The 23,761-nt window shown below is 59.3% G+C and overlaps 1 protein-coding gene across 1 annotated transcript in view; it reads left to right on the top strand.

Moving 5' to 3' along the window:
- LOC114002984 (dystrobrevin beta-like) overlaps positions 1–16,812 on the top strand; it is a gene marked incomplete at its 5' end in the record, with an annotated part of 66,642 nt that extends 49,830 nt beyond the window's left edge. The window contains 5 exons of the mRNA XM_039388143.1: positions 1,056–1,254; positions 6,082–6,171; positions 9,509–9,562; positions 13,872–13,906; positions 16,385–16,812. Of these exons, the coding sequence (XP_039244077.1) occupies positions 1,056–1,254; positions 6,082–6,171; positions 9,509–9,562; positions 13,872–13,876 (348 nt within the window). The remainder of the gene's footprint in view (positions 1–1,055; positions 1,255–6,081; positions 6,172–9,508; positions 9,563–13,871; positions 13,907–16,384) is intronic.
- Between the last annotated feature and the right edge of the window lie 6,949 nt (positions 16,813–23,761).

Raw genomic sequence — 23,761 nt, 5'->3', positions numbered from 1 at the left:
AAGGTCCCTTCCAACCCAAACCATTCTGGGATCCTGTGAGTCTCTTTGCAAAGGTCCTTAAATGCCCAGCGAGGGGCATCACTTGGTGGGCCCTCCTCGTTCCCTCCCGTGGGCACCACACTGAGGACCTGCTGAGATCATATTTTTTTAAAACACGGAGCCCACAAGCCCATGTCTGTCCTCTCCTGTACTTCCCTTTTCCTCACATCAGTCCCTCTCCTTCCCCTGCCCATCACACCAGTGCCCAGCCCTGGGCTGAGCTCTGGAGGCTTCACTGGGGCAGAAACTCCTTCCAGAGTGAACATTGCACAAGTGTCCTCTGAGCCTTCAATGGTTCTGTATCTGTTTGGGATTTGGTGTGAAATCCAGGAGGATTTGAGTCCGTAGGCAGCACCTGGCAGACCCTTGGGGCTGTCCCTGGCCTTGAGTAGGGGGGGCACCAGAAGCTGTGCCTGAGACTGGCACCCCTGGAGCAAAGCTGCTCTTGAGGCTCTTGGGGTGGCACAGCAGAGATGGGGTGGGTTGGGCTGGAAGAAAACCTAAAATAAAACCTTAAAATTCACTACGTTAGTAATAAGTAAAGCTATATAAGGATACATAAAATATAAAAATACGCGATGCCTACGAAAATAAATGAAATACACAAAAACGCATAAAATACACGTGTAACGTGTGTGAACGCTTAAAACACGAAATGCGCGAAATTCCGAAAACAAAACACATGAAAGTATCAAAATTTATTAAAATGCATAGAAATAAATCAATGAAGTGCTGACGAGGTCCTCCCACGGCTCCCCCGCTCGTGCATCACGTCGTCACTCCAACCCAGAGCGTGTGTTCTGGGGAAGAGCCTCTTTCCTTGCACGTTCCCTTTGTTTGTTTGTTTGTTTGTTTGTTTGTTTGTTTGTTTGTTTGTTTGTTTGTTTGTTTTCACGGAATTATTTTTAGCCGTTTACCCAAAAAAGAAAAACAAACAAAAGAAAAAGAGATAGAGATATATATAGAGAGAGAAGAGCCGTGTGTAACGTGGGAGGGGTGTGTGGTGTCTCCGGCAGGCGCAGGCGGCGGGCTCGGCCCAGCCCTCGCCCACCCACGGCCGCCCCATCCCGATGCCCGTCAGGTCCAGCTCCGCAGGGTCCACCCCCACCCACGGCCCGCAGGACGCGCTCGCCGGAGTCGGGGGAGACGTCCAGGAGGCCTTCACACAAGGTGAGGGGCTGAACATCCCCCAGGCACAGGAGGCCTTCACACAAGGTGAGGGGCTGAACGTCTGAACGTCCCCCCGGGCACGGCCGCGGCGTGTCCCACCTCGTGTCCTCGTGGGAGACGGGGATGCGCCGCGGGTATCGGGGAGAAATCCTTCCCTGGCAGGGTGGGCAGGCCCTGGCACAGGCTGCCCAGAGAAGTTGTGGCTGCCCCTGGATCCCTGGGAGTGTCCAAGGTCGGGTTGGACGGGGTTTGGAGCGACCTGGGCTGGTGGGAGGTGTTCTGGAAGGAGTTGGCACAGGATGGGCTTTAATGTCCCTTCCAACCCAAACCGTTCCCTGGACTCAGCACTGGGGAGGCCACCCCTGGAGTGCTGTGTCCAGCTCTGGGCCCTCAGCTCAGGAAGGACATGGAGGGGCTGGAGCAGGGCCAGAGGAGAGCAACGAGGCTGGGGAAGGGACTGGAGCACAAGTGCTGGGAGGAGAGGCTGAGGGAGCTGGGGGGGCTCAGCCTGGAGAAGAGGAGGCTCAGGGGAGACCTCCTCACTCTCTACAACTCCCTGACAGGAGGGGGGAGCCGGGGGGGGTTGGTCTCTTTTCCCAGGAACCATCAGCAAGACAAGAGGGCTGGGTCTGCAGCTGGGCCAGGGGAGGGTTAGGGTGGAGATTAGGAAGAATTTCTTTGCAGAGAGGGTGCTCAGCCATTGGAATGGGCTGCCCAGGGAAGGGGTGGATTCTCCATCCCTGGAGGTTTTTAGGATGAGACTGGATGTGGCATCAGTGCCATGGGCTGGGAACCACGGCGGGGTTGGATCAAGGGTTGGATTGATGATCCCTTCCAACCCAGCTGATTCTATGGTTCTGTGATTCTGTGATTCTGTGTTCAGCAGACACGTAACTCACCATATTGAGGCAATAATTACAACCCCCTCTCCTGTTCCCCAGCCCAAAGACTTTGGGGGCATATTTAGAACCTTTTGAACTCAACGAAGTTGTTACTGTGAGGATGATCTTCCCTGCAAGGAAAGGATCTTCCAACCCAGCAAGTTACGCCCCCAGGTAGTTTAAGAATTGAACGTCACAAACTGGTCGTATTTACAAATCTGGTGACTGAACTATGAGGGAAAAGAACAGTTTAATGACCGAAAGCAGGAAAACCATCAGCCCTCCAGCCCAGAGCGTTTAGCCACCAGCAGCAGCAGCCAGAGGTGTTTTCAGCCCCCACTCTCTGTGGGCAGTGGGAGTTCAGACTCACCTGCTGCTCTCACTGCTGAACATGAAGAAGTTTTGCGGTCACACGTTTCAGGAAAATCCACGTTTCCTGTGTCAGGGCTGTGTCAGCCCACGGGGGCTCCAGAACGTGCAGACCAGCAGGTGAGGTGGACACTCGCTGAGCTCTGCCTCAAACACCAGAAAGGTTTTGGCCGTGGAGGCAGCGAGAGGACGGGACTGTCAGTCTGGTGTCAAGGAACTTGGCAAATACTGTGTCCCCTTCAGGGACCATCTCACTGCAAAGGAGGAGAAACTGGTCACTCTTCAGTCCTACCTATTCCAGCTCCACTCCTGGTGAAGGAAGCCCCTCCCAGCTGGAAGGGGTGCCCACACCCTGCATCTCTCAGTGGTGGCACTTGGGGTTTAAATGCTCTTTTCTCTTCTCTTGCCCATCTTGGTGCAGAACTCTTCATCTTTAGTGCTCCAGGAGCATGCTGGGGTGTAGAGCTGTGAGAAAAACAGCAGCAGGGCCTGGTCTTCCACATCTGACAGGTGTGGAGGTTCTTTCTAAACATCACATCTTTGAAAATGGACATCCACCCATCTCGGTTGGTCTTGTCAGTGTCAGCAAAAGAAAGAAGGAAGGACAGAAAATCCACCTCTCCCTAAAGCACAGGTGAGGACTTCACCCACGTGTGGGCAAAGCCAAGGGGTGGGCAGCAACTGAGAGAAGTTGGAGTCAATCTTAGAGGTCTTTTCCAACCTTAATGATTCTGTGATTCTTCCTGTGGACCTCGTGGTGCTTCCTGGGAAATCCCATTGGGTATCAGGAGTCGTGGTCAGCCCTATGCAGTGAACAAGAGCCCTCACCTCGATGCAGGGGTGGTTTATTTCTTTAAAAGATGACAGGTCACCTCCTGTGGAGTCACAGAGCTGGAGGTGGTTTCTCATTCCGGGGAGGGAAGATTGTGAATAGAAGCATCAAATCCCTTTGTCAGATGGATGGGCTCCCTCTCCAAACAAACCAAACATGGAAATAAACCTCCCAGAACTGACACCGCATCTCCAAACCAAACAGATTTTAAATAGCAGTTTGCATTTATCAGGTGCTCAGTGGATGTATCCTCCTGGAATGATCTGGAACAATCTTCCCCACTGCCTAAATGAGCTGCTGCCAGCAGAAGGTGAGGGAAGGAAGAGGCTGCGAAATGGCAGCAGAGGAGCACAGGGGTGCCAGTGAACACTTTGAGTTGGTGCCAGTGGACCCTCTGAACTGGTGTGAAATTGGTGCTGCAGGGAGGAGCAGGAGCCCTCAGCCCCAGAGCCCTCGGCACAGGGAGCGGCCTCTGCGTCGTCCCCTCCGAGATCCACAGCCCCCCTGGGAGAAGGAGGTGCCTTTTCCTCCTCCCTGTGGGTAGGAAGAAGCTCCTCATCGCTGAGCACTCCCAGCACCGGCAGCAGAGCAGGCATTTCCAGGGAGGCAGGGTGCCAAATACCAGAGGCGAGCGCTCCATCTGTTGCTGTGGGTGGTCCAGTCGCCTCCTCTGCATCTCCACGGCAGGTTTGGTGGTGCAGCGAGAGCTCCCCGCTGATTCCTCTGGCAGCTGCCTGTCCTTCCCCCCGGGCAGGGTCCCCTTCTGTCCCCAGGACACGTGAAGTGGAGCAGCAGCACCGAGAGCCCGCCCGGGGCTGATCTGCTGCTCGGGGTGACAAACGAGTGACGATGGCAGGACGCAAAACCACTGGATCTCTCCTCGTTTTCCAGCCTTCCCCAGGCATCCCGGTTCGCTCTGTGTCCATCTGCCTTTCCCTGGGAAGGTGCAGAAGCCGTGACAAGGCAAACCCCTCCCTGCAGGGTCTGCAGCCACCAGAGCCGAGGTGATTAATCAAGGGCTCGTCGCTGCCTCTCCCCTAACGAGGCTCCTTCGTCAGGACCTGCCGATATCGCCCAGAGTGAAAACCTGTGGTTTCTCCAGGTTTTTAACAGCTGACAGCACCTCAGAGATGTGTTGCAACGAACCAGGTGTTGTAGAAAACTATTCAGGGCTGGGCTGACGTGCTGCAGCCACGTCCCGGCAGCGTGGTGGGGACTGGGACAGCAAATCCCCAGGAATCCCTCAGCACACGGATTTTATGGGCCACCTTAACAAAAACATTGACATTATTTGTGCTAACTTCTGCATGTCCACCAGATTCTTATTCAATGTGACAGTGGGAGAGAGGAGCAGAAGGGAGTGAAGCTCTGGGTGCTGTTCCACCTCTTCTGTGACCTTGGAGTGGGCAGAGAAGCCAACAGCTCATCTTTCCTCCCAGGGCACGAATCTGTGAGCTTTCCCCATCAGCGTGGAAAATTCCAGAGCAGGAAACCTTTAAAGGGTTGGATCCCAGGGATATTCATTTTGAGGTTAGAAAAGTTTCCTCTGTAGGTGATCTCTTGATCTTCCACTTGGTAGAGGATTACCAAGACTGGCGTTTGGAGATCACAAAGTATGACTATTATAATAAAACATCCTGATGGTTTCTGGGTGAAATGTTCGGGTACAGAGGCCACCATCAAGTTATAAAATCAGTTCTGCTGTTGATCATCTCAACAGAGAAGAAAACAATCCCGTGGGAATTCTTGGATCCACTGCTGCCCCCAGAAAGGTGGACATTCCTCTCCTCATAACCACTGTGGTGGCTGATTCAATGACTAGAAAAACTCTTTCAAGAAAAAAAAAAAGTGGTCGCCAGACTCCGTAATAAGTTTCCTGGAAGGATCCTTCCGGAAAGGCAGTCTGCACAATTAGTGCTATTTCATATTAATCACGCAAAATCAGGCAAATCCGAGGCCGGTGGAGAACACAGGAAACAGGATAAAATGTTGATGTTTGCATGTAATAAAATCATTGGAAGTCCCAGCCCGGAGGGCTCGGGGGGCTGCTGCACAGGCACATCCAGGGGGGATCAGAGCATTATCCAGCTGTTCCACAGGGGGGACGTGAGACCAGGCTGCTCCAAACCCCATCCAGCCTGGCCTTGAACACTTCCAGGGGTGGGGCAGCCACCTCCGTGATCCAGGAGGATCATTGTGTTCCCAGCATCACAAGAGGCAACAAGCACCATCCCTGACCCACCTCTGTTGTGGCAGCAGCCAGTCTGATGGTCCTGGTGCCAGCTGTGTCCCCGTGCTGGTCCTGGACAGTTTGGGTCACAGGACAAGCAGGTCCCTCCAGCACTTGGAGTGTCCAGGCAGGTCAGTGTCACCGTGGGGACACCCACGGGGTCCCACTCCCAGCTGTGTGACAGTGAGGAAGAGGATTCCTCCCTCCAGCCATGCAGGAGGGTGAGAATTCCAACAGCTTTTGTCCCACTCAAACCTCAGTGATCAGAGGGGGAGGAGGGTGAGCCACCCCACCATGAGGTCCTGGGGGCTGTCTGTGCCCTCGTGCTGCCATGTCACAGGGAGGAGCACAAGGCAGCTCGTGCTGAGCTCATGCTGAGCCAAGCAGGTGCTCAGGGAACGAGGCGGAGCTGGGCTGTGCCAGGGCAAACCTCCACCTCTGCTGCTCTGGGGCACTGGGGGTGTCCCAGCACCACCCCAGGGAGAGCTGGTGGGGACGGGTTGGGGCAGTGGCAGCTGGCACAGGTGACCCCTGATTTCTGCGTGTCTGCTCTGCCCCAGGTACGAGGAGGAACCTGCGCAACGACCTGCTGGTCGCGGCCGATTCCATCACCAACACCATGTCCTCGCTGGTGAAGGAGCTTCACTCAGGTAAGGGTGGGCTGGGCAGCACAGGAAAAGGAGAGATGGGAGCCACGGGTTGGAGGTTTTTTGTTAAAACTAAAGCATAATGTGGGATTACGTGTCTGCGTTCTCAGCGAAAAATCGTGTTTATGGCCAACACCCTCGGCCTGGGCAGTGCTGGGAGTGGGCTCAGGGGTCTTGGAGGGCTTTTCCAACCTCAGTCATTCCATGGTTGTATCATTGAGAACTCCAGCACCTTTTGAAGAGGCTTCCCATTGCTTTTATCCCTGGTGGGGAGGGCAATACCCTGTGGGTGCAGCCCTGGCTGGTGGCACCACTGGTGATCCGTGGAGACAACCCCCTCCCCTGCCCACTGCTCCCACTGATCCGAGCGGGGATCACAGCACGGAGCTGCTTTTCCAGAGCATCTCCTGGGAGAGGGGCCACCTCCCAGGCCCACTTCTGGAAGCCAGAGCTCCTTAATGACACAGTCAGAAGCTGGAGCACGTTTTTGGAGTGAGTGCCCCCAAATTCCTGCCTAGTCCTGCAATACTTGGGCAGCAGGTGAGACCCTCTGCCATGAATCCTTGTCAGACCCTGTAACCACATTTGTAAAATGTCCATGAGGCCAATTGCATGCCTTGTCATTGAACAACGATGTGGAAAGCAGATAATTGTTTCCTCTGTGCCTCCTCCCTGGACCAGGGGAGCTGAACTCCCTGGTGGGGCCAGAGCAGGTCCTGTGTCACCCAGGGATGTGTCCTGTGGGCCTCGGGCCCTGTCAGCGATGGAGGTGTGACCATTCAGTGCTCCAGCAGCCTACTCCAGGAGGAATTTCTCCATGGAAAGGGTGGTCAGGCATTGGAAGGGGCTGCCCAGGGAGGTGGTGGAGTCCCCACCCCTGCAGGTGTCCAGGGAATGACTGGACATGGCACTGGTCTGGTTGAAAAGGCGGGAGTCAGTCACAGGTTGGACTTGATGATCCAGGAGGGCTTTTTCCAACCTAAATGCTCCTGGGATTCTGTTTCTGGGCTGCCTTGGCTGTTAAGGAAGAAGGAAGGTGTTGTGTGTCCGGACTGACCCTCCTGGTCCCTGTCCCACCTTGTGCTGGACCCACACTTGTGTCCCCCCAAACTCCTCCCGGGCTGTGACAGACCCCACGAGGCTCTGCCTGTGATGGAGCGGCCACAGTGATAAACAGGGCTGAGATTTTACTGCCCAGCAGTAAATCCCCCCTCTGCCAGCCCCGTGTCCCGGCTGTGGAGGCAGCTGGGAGTTAATAAAGTTGTCCATGGCTGACAGCAGCACCGCCAGCGCCGCGGCAGGGCCGCCTGTTCCCCCCATAAATCACCTCAGCTCTTCCCCCGGGGCTGAAACACGGAGAACAAACCTCTGCCCAAAGCACAGTCTGCAGTCTTTGGCTTTTTGTTTTCTGTAGCAGAGCAGGTGTTGTAGAATCATGGAATTGTGGGATATCCTGAGTTGGACCCACCAGGATCATCCATCCAACCCCTGGCCCTGCACAGACACCCCAACAATCCCCCCTGTCCCTCAGAGCAGTGTCCAAACCCTCCCTGAGCTCTGGCAGCCTTGGGGCCGTGCCCATTCCCTGGGGAGCCTGGTCAGTGCCAACCACCCTCTGGGGGAAGAACCTTGTCCTTAAATCCAGCCCAAACCTCCCTGGCACCGGCCCAGCCGTTCCCGTGGCCACCAGCCGTGTCAGGGATGTGCAAAGCCGTGTGGATCACAGGGCAGTGAGAAGGGAGTGAAAATGGAGGCACTGGCAGGCTCCTGCTCGAGGAGGTGCAGGGACCAAGGCAGGCTCCCCTGCAAGGGTGTCGTCTGTGTAAATTAGGAAAAGCATGAGTTATCCTCAGCTGACGGAGCCAGCGGGATTTCACACATCCCGTCCCGGAGGTGAGCTGTGGGAACAGACACCTCCCCCGGCCCAGCTCCCCCGGGCAGCCACGGGAGGTGTGTGGGGAGGGTCTGGGAGGCACCAGTGCCTGCACCTCCCACCCTCCCTGTGCCTCTGGTGCCTCTGCTCTGGCCCAGGGAACAGATTCCCTTGGGAGGGGAACGCCGCAGTGTCACCCCGTCCTCTGGGGGCTTCCCGGGATGTTTCAGTCTCTGCCTTCTCCTGCAGTGATGGCAGGGCAGGGTTAAGTGGGATCTCAGTTCTTCCCCCAGAGGGTGGTTGGGCACTGCCCAGGCTCCCCAGGGAATGGGCACGGCCCCAAGGCTGCCAGAGCTCAGGGAGGGTTTGGACAAGGCTCTGAGGGACAGGGGGGGATTGTTGGGGTCTCTGTGCAGGGCCAGGGGTTGGATGGATGATCCTTGGGGGTCCCTCCCTACTCAGGAGATTCTGTGATTCTGTGATAGAATCCTGGAGTCCCAGAATTACAGAGTCACAAAGTCACTGAGGTTGAAGATCTCCAAGACCACCAAGTCCAGCTGTTCCCCCAGCACTGCCAAGGCCACTGCTAACCCGTGTCCCCAAGTGCCACACAACAATCCACACAGTAATCCCATTGCTCCCTGTGCTGCTGAGGGAACACTGGTCCCATTTTTACTCTGTCTGAGCCTAAAGACCCAGGGTGCTGGTCTTCACACAGGAGGCAAGTCCAAGACCCAACACTGAGCTCCGAGTCACATCTCTGGTTATTCCAAATGCGTTTGGTTTTGTCCCTGATCTCCTTGGAGGTCACATTAAGGACCCCCTGGAGCCACTGCCGAGTGGGCTTGGGCTGTGTGACCCCCCATGTCTCACCATCCTGCTCCCAAAGCCACAAAGGACACGTTTATCAGGCCCCTTTGATCGGATCCATCCCAAACACCTCCGGTTCTCCATTGGAGGGTTTCTCCCTTTCTTTGCCCTCCCACCATGTGCTGGAGGCAGAAGTGCCATGTCCCTCAGGATAACCATCACCTGTTTACACAGATCTCCTCGAAACAAGTCAGAGCCACCATCTGGGGAAGAATGTGACCTTCTGCTCCCGCTCTGCTGTGCAAATCCGGGCCTGGCCATAAACTCACTCTGCTTATCCCCAGATAAACATAATGAACCCCCAGCTCTCACCATGAAACCAGTGAAATCCAGGAGGAATTTCTTCATGGAAAGGGTTGTCAAGCACTGGAAGGGGCTGCCCAAGGAGGTGGTGGTTAAATCCATCCCTGCAGGGATTTAAAAGCCATGTGGGTGTGGCACTTGGGGACGTGGGTTAGTGGTGGCCTGGCAGTGCTGGGGATGGTTGGACTCAGCGGTCTGAGAGGGCTTTTCCAACCCAAACACTTCCATGATTCTCTCTCTTCTCTCACCCACCTGTCTCGTGTCAGCTTTTCTTCTTTTCTTTTTTTTCTGAAGCAGAGGAAGAAGACGAAGAAGAAACAGGGAAGCTGCAGAATGGGAAGGACCGAGGTGAGGGGACAAACGTGTCAGAGCTGTGAAACATTTGGCAACTCGCTCCTCTGTGTGTTCACCACCTCTGGAGCCCCACGAGGAGCTCTGGGTGCAGGTGGATGGATCCAGGTGCAGGTGGATATCTCTGAATGCAGGTAGATAGCTCTGGATGCAGGTGGATGGCTCTGGATGCAGATGGATGGATCCAGGTGCAGGTGGATGGCTCCAGGTGCAGGTGGATGGCTCTGGATGCAGGTGGATGGCTCTGGATGCAGGTGGATGGCTCCAGGTGCAAGTGGATGGATCCAGGTGCAGGTGGATGGCTCTGGATGCAGGTGGATGGCTCTGGATGCAGGTGGATGGATGTGGGTGCAGGTGGATGGATGTGGGTGCAGGTGGATGACTCTGGGTGCAGGTGGATGACTGGATGCAGGTGGATGGCTCTGGATGCAGATGGATGGCTCCAGGTGCAGGTGGATGGCTCCAGGTGCAGGTGGATGGCTCTGGATGCAGATGGATGGATGTGGGTGCAGGTGAATGGATGTGGGTGCAGGTGGATGGATGTGGGTGCAGGTGGATGACTGGATGCAGGTTGATGGCTCTGGGTGCAGGTGGATGGATCCAGGTGCAGGTGAATGGATGTGGGTGCAGGTGGATGGCTCTGGATGCAGGTGGATGGCTCTGGATGCAGGTCAATGGATCCAGGTGCAGGTGGATGACTGGATGCAGGTGGATGGCTCTGGATGCAGGTGGATGACTCTGGATGCAGGTGGATGGATCCAGGTGCAGGTGGATGGCTCCAGGTGCAGGTGGATGGCTCCAGGTGCAGGTGGATGGATGTGGGTGCAGGTGGATGGCTCTGGATGCAGGTGGATGACTGGATGCAGGTCAATGGCTCCAGGTGCAGGTGGATGGCTCCAGGTGCAGGTGGCTCCAGGTGAAGGACCCCCCATGGCACAGGTTTTCCTGATGGCTCCAGTCACTGTCCCTCTCTCCAGCCTCTGCCACGGGCTGACATCATGGCCGTGGTCCCTTTGCTGTGTGTGTTCAGCTTTCAGGGATGGTTTTTTTCCAGCAAAGGTCACCATGCACAGAAGTGTGTGAGAGGAGGAGGAGGAGCTGCTCCGGGTGCTGTGGGAAACCCAGCTCAGGTGTAGGGATCAGACAGAACCCAAAGTGTGTGGGGAGGGGTCACCAGTGAAGTCTCTGAGTGGTGACACCATCACCTGCCCAGCCCCTGCCCTCGGTGACCTTGGCTGGACAAGTGTCCAGAATCCCTGTGCCCAATCCCAATCCCACATGGGCAATGCCATCAGTGTCACTGGAGGCCCCTGTCACCCCTGTCTCCCTGGTCTTCACGCCAGTCCACCCAGACTTTATCTCTGGTGCCAGTGAATCCACGGCACATTCCGCAGGAGTGATTCCAGCTGGGAGTGATCACCGTGGCCTTGGGATTTTCTGACCCCTGAGCAGGGTGGGGGTGGAGGGGGATCTGCCGGGATCTGCTCCCACCTCGTGCCCCACAAACCCCCACAGAGCCCCACAAACCCCCACAGAGCCCCACAAGCCCCCACAGAGCCCCACAAGCCCCCACAGAGCCCCACAAACCCCCACAGAGCCCCATAAACCCCACAGAGCCCCACAGACCCCCACAGAGCCCCACAAACCCCCACAGAGCCCCACAAACCCCCACAGAGCTCCTCACGGGCCCTCCCAGGGACGGGACCTCGCTCGGGGCTCACTCGGCCTCTGCTTCCCATGTTTCAGACCCAGACACGAGGAACAGCCTTGGAGGGGTTTGAATCAGCCCAGGCATTTGTCTGGCCTGAGCCAAACCCGATTCCAGCGTCAACAAACGGGGACTTTTCAGCCCTATTTTGTTACACACACGTTCCCCTCTGGCTGCGCCGAGGCGGCAGAGCTCACGTTTCTCCCAAAAAGAGCTCATTTCCCTGAGTTTTCCCATCCAGTGAGTTCTGCAGAGCATCCAGGTGTTTGGAAACTCTCTGTTCCTTTGCCCAGCAGTGTTTGAACTCGGTGGGAAGGAGCGCGGGAAGCTCGATTCTGGCTGAAACGGGAGCTCCCAAAGCAGGATCTCCCTGGCTCCCAGTCACAGGACCCTCTCTGCCCCAGAACATTCCTCTTCAGTGGAATATTTTAGATGCTTACCAGATGACCCGCCTGGTTTTTCCAAATATGCATTGTGCCTTGCATGGGAAATAGGGAAAGGGGGATTCTGAGGAGCTGGAATATGATGTATGGGAGCAGAGATGTAACACAAACCGCTCCGTTACTCATCGAGCAGCCGGGCAGGGACGGCTGAGACGTGTGTCCAAAAGCAGAGCTGGATCCAAAAGCCTCCGTGTGGAATGTAAATATTATCCCCGCCAGGGAAAAAGTGATTTCTTAATGTCCCAGAGTCAGTGAGGTAAAACCTGGCAGGGAAATCGAGGAATAATCAATATGTAAGTGCAGCCCCGGCGTGGGCACCGTGGGAGCTGCTCCAGCCCCCGTGGTGAGGGGTGTCAGTGCCTGGGGTGTGGGTACGTCAGGGGTGGGTGGTACCAGGGCCCAAGTTACCTACAGGGGTCTGTGGACACACGGACTCTGAGCTGTGCCCACAGGGAGCTGTGCCTGGGCTTCATCCCGGGCACAGCAGCCCCGGCTCAGCAACACTCTCCCATCTGGAAGGAGCAAAAAGAAACATCCCTGGCAGCTCACATACTCCCCACCTCCTGCAGACACGGACAAGGGACATGCTGGTCCTCATGGGAACTCCGCTGTGAGGGGTTTCAGAGAATCATCATGGAATGGTTTGGGTGGGAAGGGACCTTAAAGCCCACCCAGTGCCACCCCTGCCATGGGCAGGGACACCTCCCACCAGCCCAGGTTGCTCCAAGCCCCGTCCAGCCTGGCCTTGGACACTTCCAGGGATCCAGGGGCAGCCACAGCTTCTCTGGGCAACCTGGGCCAGGGCCTTATAGGGAAGAATTTCTTTCCAATATCCAATCCAAATTGATCCTCTCTCCATTTAAAACCATTCCTAGGGACATCATCATCCCTGGGCTTCCTCAAAAGTTTCTTTGTGGAGTTATTTCCTATTTCCCTGTGTCCCCATAATCAATCCCAGCCCTCTCTTCCCTGCTGGAGACAGTGACGTCCCCGCACTTGGTGCAGCTTCAGGGGGGATGAAATCATGCTGGAGGCCTCCAAGTTGGCTCCGTGGTCTGTGGTTGGGATCACGAACTCAGCGACGTCTTCGGAGACGTCCGTGAGTTTTCCAGGCTCGGAAGAGCCCGGCTGGGAGCTGGCAAAGCCACCTCAGCCTCGGCGTTCCCGCCGTGCTTGGGACCTGGCACTGCGTGTCCACACGTTCCCCTCTGCCAGGCTTTGCTCCAGGTGGGACGCTGGCTCTGCCAGGGCTGTCCTGCAGTCCCTGTTTGCAGGGCCCTGCTGCCTCTCCCCCAGGACAATGACACCTGAGACTCTCCATGGGCTGGTCCCTTCCTGTACTGACCATTTGGATTTCATAACCCTCAAACCACTGGAAAAGGGACTACAGAGCTGGGATCAGCTCAAACTGCTGAAAAAGCACAGTTTGCTGCCCCATCAGATTTCCTAGACAGAAACATCCAATTTTAAGTTGGATTTCAGCACGGGCACAGGCTGCCCAGAGGAGTTGTGGCTGCCCCTGGATCCCTGGGAGTGTCCAAGGCCAGGTTGGACGGGGCTTGGAGCAACCTGGGCTGGTGGGAGGTGTCCCTGCCATGGCAGGGGTGGGACTGGATGAGTTTTAAGGTCCCTTCACCCCCAAACTTCTGGGATTCTATGGAATACACCTGCCCTGTGGCAGTGATAAAGGTGACACTTGGATCAAATCAGTGTGTGCAAGTAACTGGGAGAGACTGAAGAAAACTGAAGCAGAGTCTTCTCCAAGGTGCCCAAGGAAGGCAAAGAGAGACAATGGGCACATGGAAACTCTGCTTGGACAGAAAAAGTACTTTTTTACCCCGAGTGTGGTCAAGCATAGGTGCTCCAAGAGGCTGGGGGGTCTCTACAACCTCAGGGTGAAGGTCCTGAGCAGCCTGTGGGGCTGACCCTGCTCTGAGGGGTGGGACTGGACAATCCCACCCTGGCCACGCTGGGATTGCTGGGCTCTGGGGATCAGCACTTTCCCACTTGCCTTTCAGAGGACTTGCTGTGTATCCCCAGCTGTGCAGTTCTGGGGGAGTCCAATTTGGAGGAATAAGAGGTGGGGGAGTAGATCCTTCATTTTATGGGAAATAAAATGATCCATTTCCTAACCGTGCCCTTCCCTGTGTTGCAGGTTAGGAGGGCAGCCGAGGCTGGACAGCAATTCAGGTAAGGACAGATGGATTTCTCTTCCCATCTCCAGCAGTGCATAGGCCTGAGCTCCAGTCACCTCCTTCTCCTGTCCTTCCTCTCCTGTTTCTGCACCAGGAACGGTCCCACCTGCCCATCGCTCTGCAACGTTCAAAAGGATGTTTTTCATAAATCCCAGAATGGTCTGGGTTGAAAAGGACCTCAAAGCCCATCCAGTGCCACCCCCTGCCATGGGCAGGGACACCTCCCACCAGCCCAGGCTGCTCCAAGCCCCATCCAGCCTGGCCTTGGACACTTCCAGGGATCCAGGGGCAGCCACAGCTTCTCTGGGCAACCTGTGCCAGGGCCTGCCCACCCTCCCAGCCAACAATTCCTTCCCACTATCCCATCTAACCCTGCCTTGTGGCAGTGGGAATCCATTCCCTGTGTCCTGTCCCTCCATCCCTTGTCCCAAGTCCCTCTCCAGCTCTCCTGGAGCCCCTTTAGGCCCTGGAAGAGGCTCCAAGGTCTCCCCAAAGTGGGAAAACACCGTTACCTCCAGTGAGAGCAGCGTTATCTCCAGTTTTGTTGGTGTCACTTCCATAGGAAGAGGCCTCATCAGGGATGTGGGACCCCGTGGTGATGGACACTGTCCAGACATACCAAACCCACAATCTCTCCCCTCAGAGAGCCAGGGCTTTGGGTTATACCAAGGCCCAACAGACGGACAGACAGACAAGTGGGGCCGAGGGCGGGAGGGAGCCGGAGCTCCGTGTGACAAGTGTGACAATGTCTCCACAGACCTGAACCAGATCCTTATCTCTCCCACCTGAAACCTCCTAGGAGGGCACTGCTCAGGTTTCCACACTCCCTGGATGTTTGCCATCATTCCCATCACTCCCCATTCCCGCTGGGAAGCGGGGTCCTGGCACAAAACCTGCCATGGACACACCTAGAATTGGCCAGAGAGGGACAGGGACAGGGGCAGGAGGGGACCCTCCTCTGGGACCTTTTCCCTCACGCTGTAGGTTGGGTGGTTGTAGGAACCAGGCAGGAGAAGGAATTTTACCTTTAACTGAGCCCCAGCCCCCTGTGGTCATGGGCCAGGAGAATCAGTGATGGATCCAACCACAATTTGGGATAAACCCACCACCAGTTCCTGCCAGTGTCCTGTGCAGGCAACTGGCAAAGGAGAAAAAAAGGGGATTTGCCCTTCCCGTCTCCAGCCGCTTCAGCAGCGGAAGGAGAGAACCCCAGAGGGGCTTGGGAGTCTTTCTAACAGTTTTTGCATTAGAAATTCAAGTCCTGCCTCATCTGGGAAACAATCTGGTAACTCAAGAAGGAGTGAAATTACAGTGTTGGAGGGGGAGCCAGCACAGGGAGCTGTTTGGGCCCCAGTGTGTGGCTTTTCTTCACGTCCCTCTACCCTGACGGCTCTGGAGAAAGGGATGTCTGTGACCCTGTCACCCCTCAGCACTGATGTGGAGATGAGGTGCTCCAGCAGGGCCTCCAACACCTCCCAGGAGCAGCTGACAAGCTCTGAATTAGAGACCACTGAGAAAATGAGAGGGGAACCACTTTCAGGCTTCTTTATCCTCCAGAAAGAGTGGGAAAGGACAAAAAAGAAAAGCAAAACCAACTCTTTAAATTGTGGTGGCTCTTCCACCTTGAAGAATTTCCTGCTGGAAGGGGTGGTCAGGCACTGGCACAGCTGCCCAGGGAGGTTTGGAGTGCCCAGCCCTGGAGGTGTCCCAGGAAGGCCTGGCCGTGGCACTCAGTGCTCTGGGCTGGGGACAAGGTGGGGATGGGGCACAGGGGGATCCATGGGCTGGGAGGGCTTTTCCAACCTCAGTGATCCCGGGATTCTCTGATTCCTCAGGTTCCTCCCAGTCCTGTGTGTCCAGGTGTCAGGGACTTAGGAGTTCATGGTTCCTGGTTCTCTGGGGTCCAAGGTGAGGAGCTCTGGGGTCAGGGGGACTCTCGTGGGGGCCACAAGCTGGGTCTGCTCCAGGCTTTCCAGGATGGCCCCAGGGGTGCACAGCCCCAGCAGAAGGTTCAGGAGGTCAGAGTCATGGAATCATTGGGGTTGGAAAAGCTCTGAGACCATGCAGTCCAACCATTCCCCAGCACTGCCAAGGCCACCCCTGACCCCTGTCCCAAAGTGCCACATCCACAGGGCTTTTAAATCCCACCAGAGATGGGGACTCCAACCCTGCCCTGGGCAGCTGTGCCAGGGCTGCACAGCCCCTTCCAGGAAGGAATTGTTCCCAGTATCTCCACCCTGACCCTGCCCTGGCACAGCTTGGGGCCGTTCCCCCTTGTGCTGTCCCTTGTTCCCCGGGAGCAGAGCCCAAACCCCCGCCCCCCTCCTCTCAGGGAGTTCCAGAGAGGAAAAGGTGCCCCCTGAGCCTCCTTTTGCCAGGTCCCAGCAGGGACAGGTGGCTCTGGCTGTGCCCCAGGGGGCTGGGCTGGAGCTCTGCTCCCCGTGGGTGCTGACGGGCGTTTCTGGTGCCGCAGGCGCGGAGGTTGCGCTCGCGACCGAGGGACGTCTCCCGTCCTTGGGAAGAGGCACGTTCAGCCCATCCATCACCATCGTGTGCAACTGTGACCGATCTCCACCACCTGCTGCCGACACAGCCCTCCCAAAGCCAGCGGGAGGGCTCTCCCACAGCCCCCCGGGGGGCTCTCCCCGGAACACCCGGAGGACTCTCCTGCCCTCAGGCCATTGCATGTTCCCTCGGCGGGTTCCCCAGCGACGACCACACCATGTCCCACCCGGCTCAGCGAGTCACGGGAGGCTTGAGAAAACAAAAAAAAAACACCTGAAAGGAAACTGCTGGTGGCTGTTCCCGCTCCGTGCACGGCTCCGTCCCGGCCTCCTCCCGGGCGGTGCCACCGTCGCCTCACACGCTGGTCCTTCCTCCTCGTGTGCATGGAAAAAGGGGTGCAGGCCCTCCTGGGGTCCCTCCTGCGTGGCATGAAGGGGATTCTCTCTCAAAAACCCACCTTGGAGTGGGGTGTGAGGTGTGTCCTCCCGGGGGGGGGTGCAGGTGAAGGGGTGTCTGACCAGGGGGCCGTGATGGGCCACCAACCTCCGGCATTCCCGGCCTTGCTGGGAGCAGCTCTTCAGGCTGTGGGAGCTTTCCAGGGGACCTGGGGAGGAGCATGGCCAGGCTGAGAGCTGCATCTCCACTCCCAGCACCGGGAGTTGGGTCCAGTGTTGGTTAAAAGCAAAGGAAATAAGGGAGCAGGGGGTGGCAGCTCCCCGGTGACCCGCGCTGGGCTCCTCTGCCATCGCTGGTTCCCAAAACCACCAGTCCCAGGCACGGGTGGTTTTCAGCATTTTTTTTTTCCCGTGGTGCTTAGGAATGTTATTTTTAGTGGAAGGAGCTGAGGGCCCTGATGCATCCATAAATATTTATGGAGGGTGATGGATGGAAGGGAGCCACAAACCCTGGGAGCGCCCTCGGCTCTGCCCCTCCCTGTGCCCACCCAGGGCCCACGGGAACACACCCCCTGGGTCCCCCCAGCCCACGGGAGAGGGGGAATAAACACCCGTGGTGGCCACAGGTTTGGTTGGATGTAAATGTTGGGAATGAGCTGCCAAGGAGGGAAGGGGAGCGATGAGAACCTGGAGTGGCACAGTCAAGTCAAGCAGGGATGGGAATGGGAACAGGGAAAGGGATGGGGATGGGCACAGTGATGGGGGACAGGGACAGGGATAGGGATGGGGATGGGCACAGTGATGGGGGACAGGGACAGGGATAGGGATGGGGATGGAGATGGGGGACAGGGACAGGGGTGGGGATGGAGATGGGGGACAGGGACAGGGATGGGGATGGAGATGGAGATGGGGGACAGGGACAGGGATGGGGATGGAGATGGGGGACAGGGACAGGGATGGGGATGGGGATGGGGGACAGGGACAGGGATAGGGATGGGGATGGAGATGGGGGACAGGGACAGGGATGGGGATGGAGATGGGGGACAGGGACAGGGATGGGGATGGGGATGGGGACAGGGACAGGGGTGGGGATGGAGATGGGGACAGGCGATGAGAACGGGGATGGGGACAGGGATGTTCATTACCATTAAGATGAGGGTGGGGACAGGGACAAGTCCTACAGCATCCTTGGCTGTGGCTATGGGCAAATCCAAGCACCAAAACTAGGGATGTTTTGCCAGTGGCTCTGCCAGGGTGGTGACAGCCATCAGGAGCTGGGGATGTCACAGCTGCACAAGGGTCGGGGTCTTCCCACTGCCAGCTGGAGGGCTCCCACCGACAGCACCCACCAGATCAGGATTGCCAGGGAACTCTGCAATTCCCTGGGGCAGAACCCACCTGGAGGAAAACGCACCTTAAAACATTTTCCCATAGGAATTCCTCGGGGCAGAGCCACGTCCCTGCACTGGTGTGCCCGGCTGGTGCCGGGGGTTAATGCCAGGAGAGGGACACCCCCCTTCCCATGGGGCAGGGAACAGGGATGGGAGCCACACGGGGACCCTCCCCAGCTGGTCTGTTGGTGCCATGCACAGGGACAGTGGTGGCCTTGGCTGCTCGTGCCATCCCCAAGGCCTGGCTGTGCCCATTGCAGCCGGAGTGTCCCCGGGGGTTGCACCAAGCTGCAGTGCCATTCCCTATTCCTGTGGGCACGGAGGAGCGCGGGAGCGAGCGGGATTGTCCCTGGGAGCGGGATTGTCCCTGGGAACGGGATTGTCCCTGGGAGCAGCTGGCGAAGCCGCGCCGGAGCCGATGCCGTAAGCGCGGGGAACGTCTCCAAGAGCAGCCCTTGCGAGCGGGGAGCCATGTTCTGTCATCCGCCAAATATTTAATAAATCCATCTTCTCCCCGCGGGGTGTCTTGTCCCTTCGCCATGTGGAAAAAAAAAAAAGGCGGGGGATCTCGTGAAAAAAAAGGGGAGAAAAAAAGAAAAGAAAAAAAGGGGGTTTTTCCTGCTCGGGGGCGGGAGCAGCTGCCGGCGCTGTGCCCTGGGGCCGCGGGGCAGAGCCGGAGATCCCCGCATTGGTCATGGCTGCGGGTCGCTGGGAGCGCACAGAGCTGCCAGTGTTCGGGCCCTCGGCACGGCGCCACAGCTGCCCTGCCGCCAGATGTGCGGGGTGTGCGCTGGGGGCACAGATGTGCCCCCAGCGCACACCCCGCACATCTGGCGGCAGCAGAACGGGCCCGGGGGGGGCGTTGAGGTGGCAGAGCCACCGATGGAAACCTCACTCCCAGAATCCGTGGGATCCCGGGTGCAGGTGCGTCCCCTCCCCACTCCCCAGCCCCGATTTGGCACTGCCCCTCTCCTGGTGCTCATTCGTTTTAGGGATTAGGTGCCTCGGTGGGAAAGCTCCGGACCCTTCCCAGAGCCGGGGGCCTGGGGAAGCTTCGTGCTGCACAGCCTGGCGTGGGGGTGAGAGCAGGAGCGAGAAATGAGAGCCCAGGGGCACCACGTGCCCGTGGACTGAGTGCCACTGCACAGCCGGCTCTGCCACCGTGGCACCGGCACTCTGTGGGGCACCGGCACTCTGTGGGGCACCGGCACTCTGTGGGGCACTGGCACGCCCCGGGTTCTGCCTGTCCCCAGCATCGGCATCGTCCCTGCCAGGGCCCCTGTCCCCCCGCGCCCACCGCCGCAGGTCCCTGCCCCGTTCCCCCCCGTCCTGGCCTTGCCCCCTGCCTGGGGACACGGACCCACCGCGGTTTCTGGTGAGGCCCTCGGTGTGCCCCGAGCTGCCCCCGGGCACAACTCTCACCTCGGGACCCCCCCAGCCATCCTGTGCCTCCCGCCACGGGGACGTGGGTGCAGACACAGGAGCGGAGCAGGCTACAGCCGAGTCCAGTGGCACCACTGTCCCCATCCCTGCCCCTCTGCTCATCCCACAGGCAATAACCCTTTCACACCTCATTAGAACCGCAATTAACCCCGATTACCCCCAGCTGCGGGGGGGGCGGGGCAGCTCCCGCTCAGCGTGAGGGGCAGCGGGTGGGCTCAGCCCCACGAGGTCTCAGGGTGACCCCAGAGTCCCTGCGCACACCAAGGAGACCCCCAGGGACCCCATGGAGACCCCAGGGTCCCTGCGCACACGAAGGAGACCCCCAGGGACCCCACGTGGCCCACGGAGAGCTCAAGGACCTCGTGTGCCCCAGGTATTCCAAACACCTCAGGAAGACTCCAGGGTCTCTGTGCACCCCAAGGAGCCCTCAAGGACCGCGTGTACCCCAGGGACCCCACTGATTTGCGGGGAGGGGGAGCCCCGACCCCCGCAGCCCCCCCCCGCCGGGGGCACCCGGTGTCCCCTCACACGGGGCCGGGGGCTCGTGGCAGCGCCAGCCCCCGGGGCTGGGGCCGCTCCCTGGGCTCCCCCGGCCGCTGCGGCTCTTTCCATCCCCGGATCGATGCCTCCGCTCCAGCCGCCGCTGCGGCTCCTGCCCTTCATCCCAGCCCTCCTCCCCTCTCCCCAGCGGGGTTATCGGTGGGCAAACACGGAGCCGGGCGGGACCCCGCGGGCGTGGCTGCAGGTGCGGGAGCCCGGCACGGAGCCTGTCCCGGCTCGGGGGGGCTGCGGCCCCTCCCCGGGGTCCCGGACCTCGCCGTGCCCGCCTGCCCTCGCACCCCCGTGTGACACACGCCCTGTCCCCGGGGACAGCCCTGCCACGTGCTCCCGGTGCCACCGGTGCTCCCGCACCCCACGGCTGCCGCCCGCCAGGGGTGGCACAAGCCCCGTGGCACTGGGGGACAGGGCCCAGGGGACACGGCCCCGCCGAGCCCCTCCCGGCACCCTCCTCCCGCGGGCACGGCGGTGGGTCGGGGGTGCGGGCCAGGGGCCGGGGGGCAGGCGGGGCCGCCCCCGTGCCCGGGCTGTGGGATGATGTGGGGACTGTCGGCCATTTCTGCTCGTGCAGGAATTCGGCGGCGGTTGCATAACGAGGAGCCCTCGGAGCTGGAAACCAGGTCAGGCGGGAGCGGGGGGAGCGGGGACAGCAGGGACAGCAGGGACCGGCCACAGCTGCTCCCCCTCCCCGGGCTGAGCGGCGGGAGCAGCACTGCGGGATCCACACGCCGGGAGTGGCACCGGGACACGGCACGGCCGCCCTGCTCAGCATCAGGAGTGCAGAGAGCACGGGGGTCCCTCAGGCCACCGTGGTGTCACATCTGCGTCCCTGGCATCCCCCTGGCTGTGGTGGCATCGCACCTGTAATCCCTTGGCATCCCTTGGCATCCTTTGAGCCACGGTGGCATCACACCTGTGTCCCTCAGGGTCCCTCAAGGCATGGGGCCGTGCCACCTATATCACTTTGGGTCCCTCCGGCCACAGTGGCATCACACCGGCCTCCCACCAGGTCTGGCCACGGTGGCATCATGTCTGTGTCCCTTGGCGTTTCTTGAGCCACAGTGGCATCACACCTGTGTCCCCCTGGTCATGGTGCCATCACCTGCATCCCTTTGTGTCCCTCTGGCCACAGTGCCCTCACACTTGCATCCCTTGGGGTCTCCATCCCTCGTCTGGCACCGCTGCCACCCCAAGTCACCCCCCTCAGCCCACCAGTGCCACCGGTGACAATGCCAGCAGCGTGCCATGTCCTCACACCCCACGTCCCCAGGGCTTGGCAGAGGGGCCTGTGGAAGGGACACTCCCACCCTGGCACGCCGAGTGCCACCCCCAGCAACCCAAGTGCCATCACGGCACACTGTGCCACTGCCCGGCGTGTGACACCGGCTGTCCCCACGCCGAGGGGCCCGGCTGCTCCCCGGGCTCACTGACCGGGCTGCGGTGTCACCGTCACCGGCTTAATTTGGCGCCCGCCCTCCAGGCGAGATTAATTAAGCCGATCCCTGTTCCTGCCCCGGAGGGACCTGCCTGTGCACTGGCAGCTGTCACCGTGTCACCGGGGCGTGGGGCCGCTGCTCTCTCGGTGGCGAGGCCGAGCTGCTGCTGGGGGGGAGCTGCTCAGCGTCGGGGGGGCCCAGGGACCCCCAGCTCTGCCAGGGTAGGGAGTGAGTGCCTGGGGAGCACCAATTCCAGGTGGAACATTCCAGCAGAGTGTTGGGGCCGGCTGGTTCCTGGTGCTGCCCCATCCGTGGGACGGGTGGTCGGAAGCACAGAGCTGGGACCAGCCCCCCCGACCTCCCTGGTCAGGGGTTATCCCTGGGGATAATTGCACCCGTTCCCCAAACGAGCTGCCAGGGCAGAAGCAGTTACAGAGGAGCTGGTGGGGCAGGAGAGCAGGAATGTGGGGGCAGGTGGGCACCACGCTGCCAATGTGGCTGTGGCACCATCTGAGCCCCCACATGCCCTGGGATGTAGGGATGGGGCTGGGAAGGCCGAGCACTGGTGGCTGAGCGGGTCTGAGGGATGTGGGGGTTTCTCAGGGCACAGCCCCTGTGGGGCTCTGCAGCCTCCTGAGGGTCTCTGGAGCACGGAAGGGATGGGAGCTGCCAGCTGCCACAGAGCAGGATGGCTCTGCTGGAGCACAGAGATGCCAAGACCTGGCATGGAAGATGGTCAACCTGTGACCATCCTCCTCCTCCTTCTCCTCCTGTGCCCAGCCCAGCGCCAGCACAGCTCTCTGGCCACATTCCCCTGCCAGCAGCATCCCCCAGTGATGGTCCCACACCCCTGCCAGGACTCCAAGTGTCCCCTGGGTGTTCCATCACTGGCACAAGGCCTGGCACATCCTGGAGAGGCAGCAGAGCCACTGTGGTGACATGTGGCACCGTCACGGAAGGCAGAACTGCAGCAGAGCCGGGCGTGGGGCTGCCCCCCAGGATGGGATTTGGGGGGGTTAATCCCAATCCCAGCCCAGCAGGACCCTGCCTTTGGGGTTTGGGGGGTTGATCCCAGCCTGGTGGGATCCTGCCCCTGGAGTTTTCAGGGTCAATCCTGGCCCAGCAGGACCCTCCCCATGGGATTTGGGAGGTCAATCCCAGTCCTGTGCTCTGGTCCAGGGGCACCTGCCCCTTTCCAGCTGGGATCCCGGCACCCATGGGAGGCTCCTACAGGACACCCGTGGGAGCAGACAGGGCCTATCCTTCCAGGGAACACACCATTAATTAGCATTATTAATTAATGCCTTATTTTGCAGTGCCCCCCTGTGCACCGGGCGCCTTCCAGCACTGAGGGCAAGGGGGGGCCCTGCCTGGGGGGATCCTCCTGGCACTGCAGCACAGCCAGAGCAGGAATGGGGCTGCCAAAGCACAGCCAGGTGCCGCTGGGCCCCTCCATGCCCATGCCAGGGGCTGTGGCACCAGCTTGGGACCCTGGGCACTCATCCGGGTGGTGCTGGATATTCCCAGGGATCCCCCAAGGTCAGTCCATCCTCGGCACCTGCCAGCGCCAGCTGGGGCCCAGGCCAAGCCCAGGCTTTGGTGGACCAAAAGCATCACCTGTGCAGGTGTTGGAGACAGCAGCGTGAGCCCCCTGAGGCTCTTCTGGCTCTTCCAGTGCTCCTCAAGTCCAGCCCTGAGCCCCCGATTCCAGGTGCTTCCGAGCAGCTGGTGGGTTGTCCTGGCGGTCCCCTGGCTTTTCGGTCCCACCCCAGCTCCCACGGCACCACCAGCCCCCCCTGTCAGATCCTTAAGGAGGAGTTACAAATCCCCTTCACCAAAGACCCCCCAAATTCCAAGGCCTGGGATCCGCTGCCATGGATCTCTGCCCGCTGACGTTCCCTGGGTGTCCATCACCTGCTTTCCAGCCTCCCGAGGGGCCTCCAGGCCAACACCTCTCAGGGACGGGACTGAGGACACACCGATCCCCGCTTGGCCCTGGCAGCCCCTGGCTGGGGAGGGTCCGGGGGCACTCCACACACGCCCTGAGGGGGGTACCCAGCAGGAAGAAGCTCCCGGAGACACCCTGGCAGTTGCCCGGGGGGTGGCAATGGCACCAGGGACC

Source organism: Pipra filicauda, unplaced genomic scaffold (assembly GCF_003945595.2).
Source record: "Pipra filicauda isolate LSUMZ 115617 unplaced genomic scaffold, ASM394559v2 scaffold614_size217257_pilon, whole genome shotgun sequence".
Taxonomy (NCBI): domain Eukaryota; kingdom Metazoa; phylum Chordata; class Aves; order Passeriformes; family Pipridae; genus Pipra; species Pipra filicauda.
Note: the sequence above shows the minus strand (reverse complement) of the source record. Positions and strands in the feature narration are given on the sequence as shown.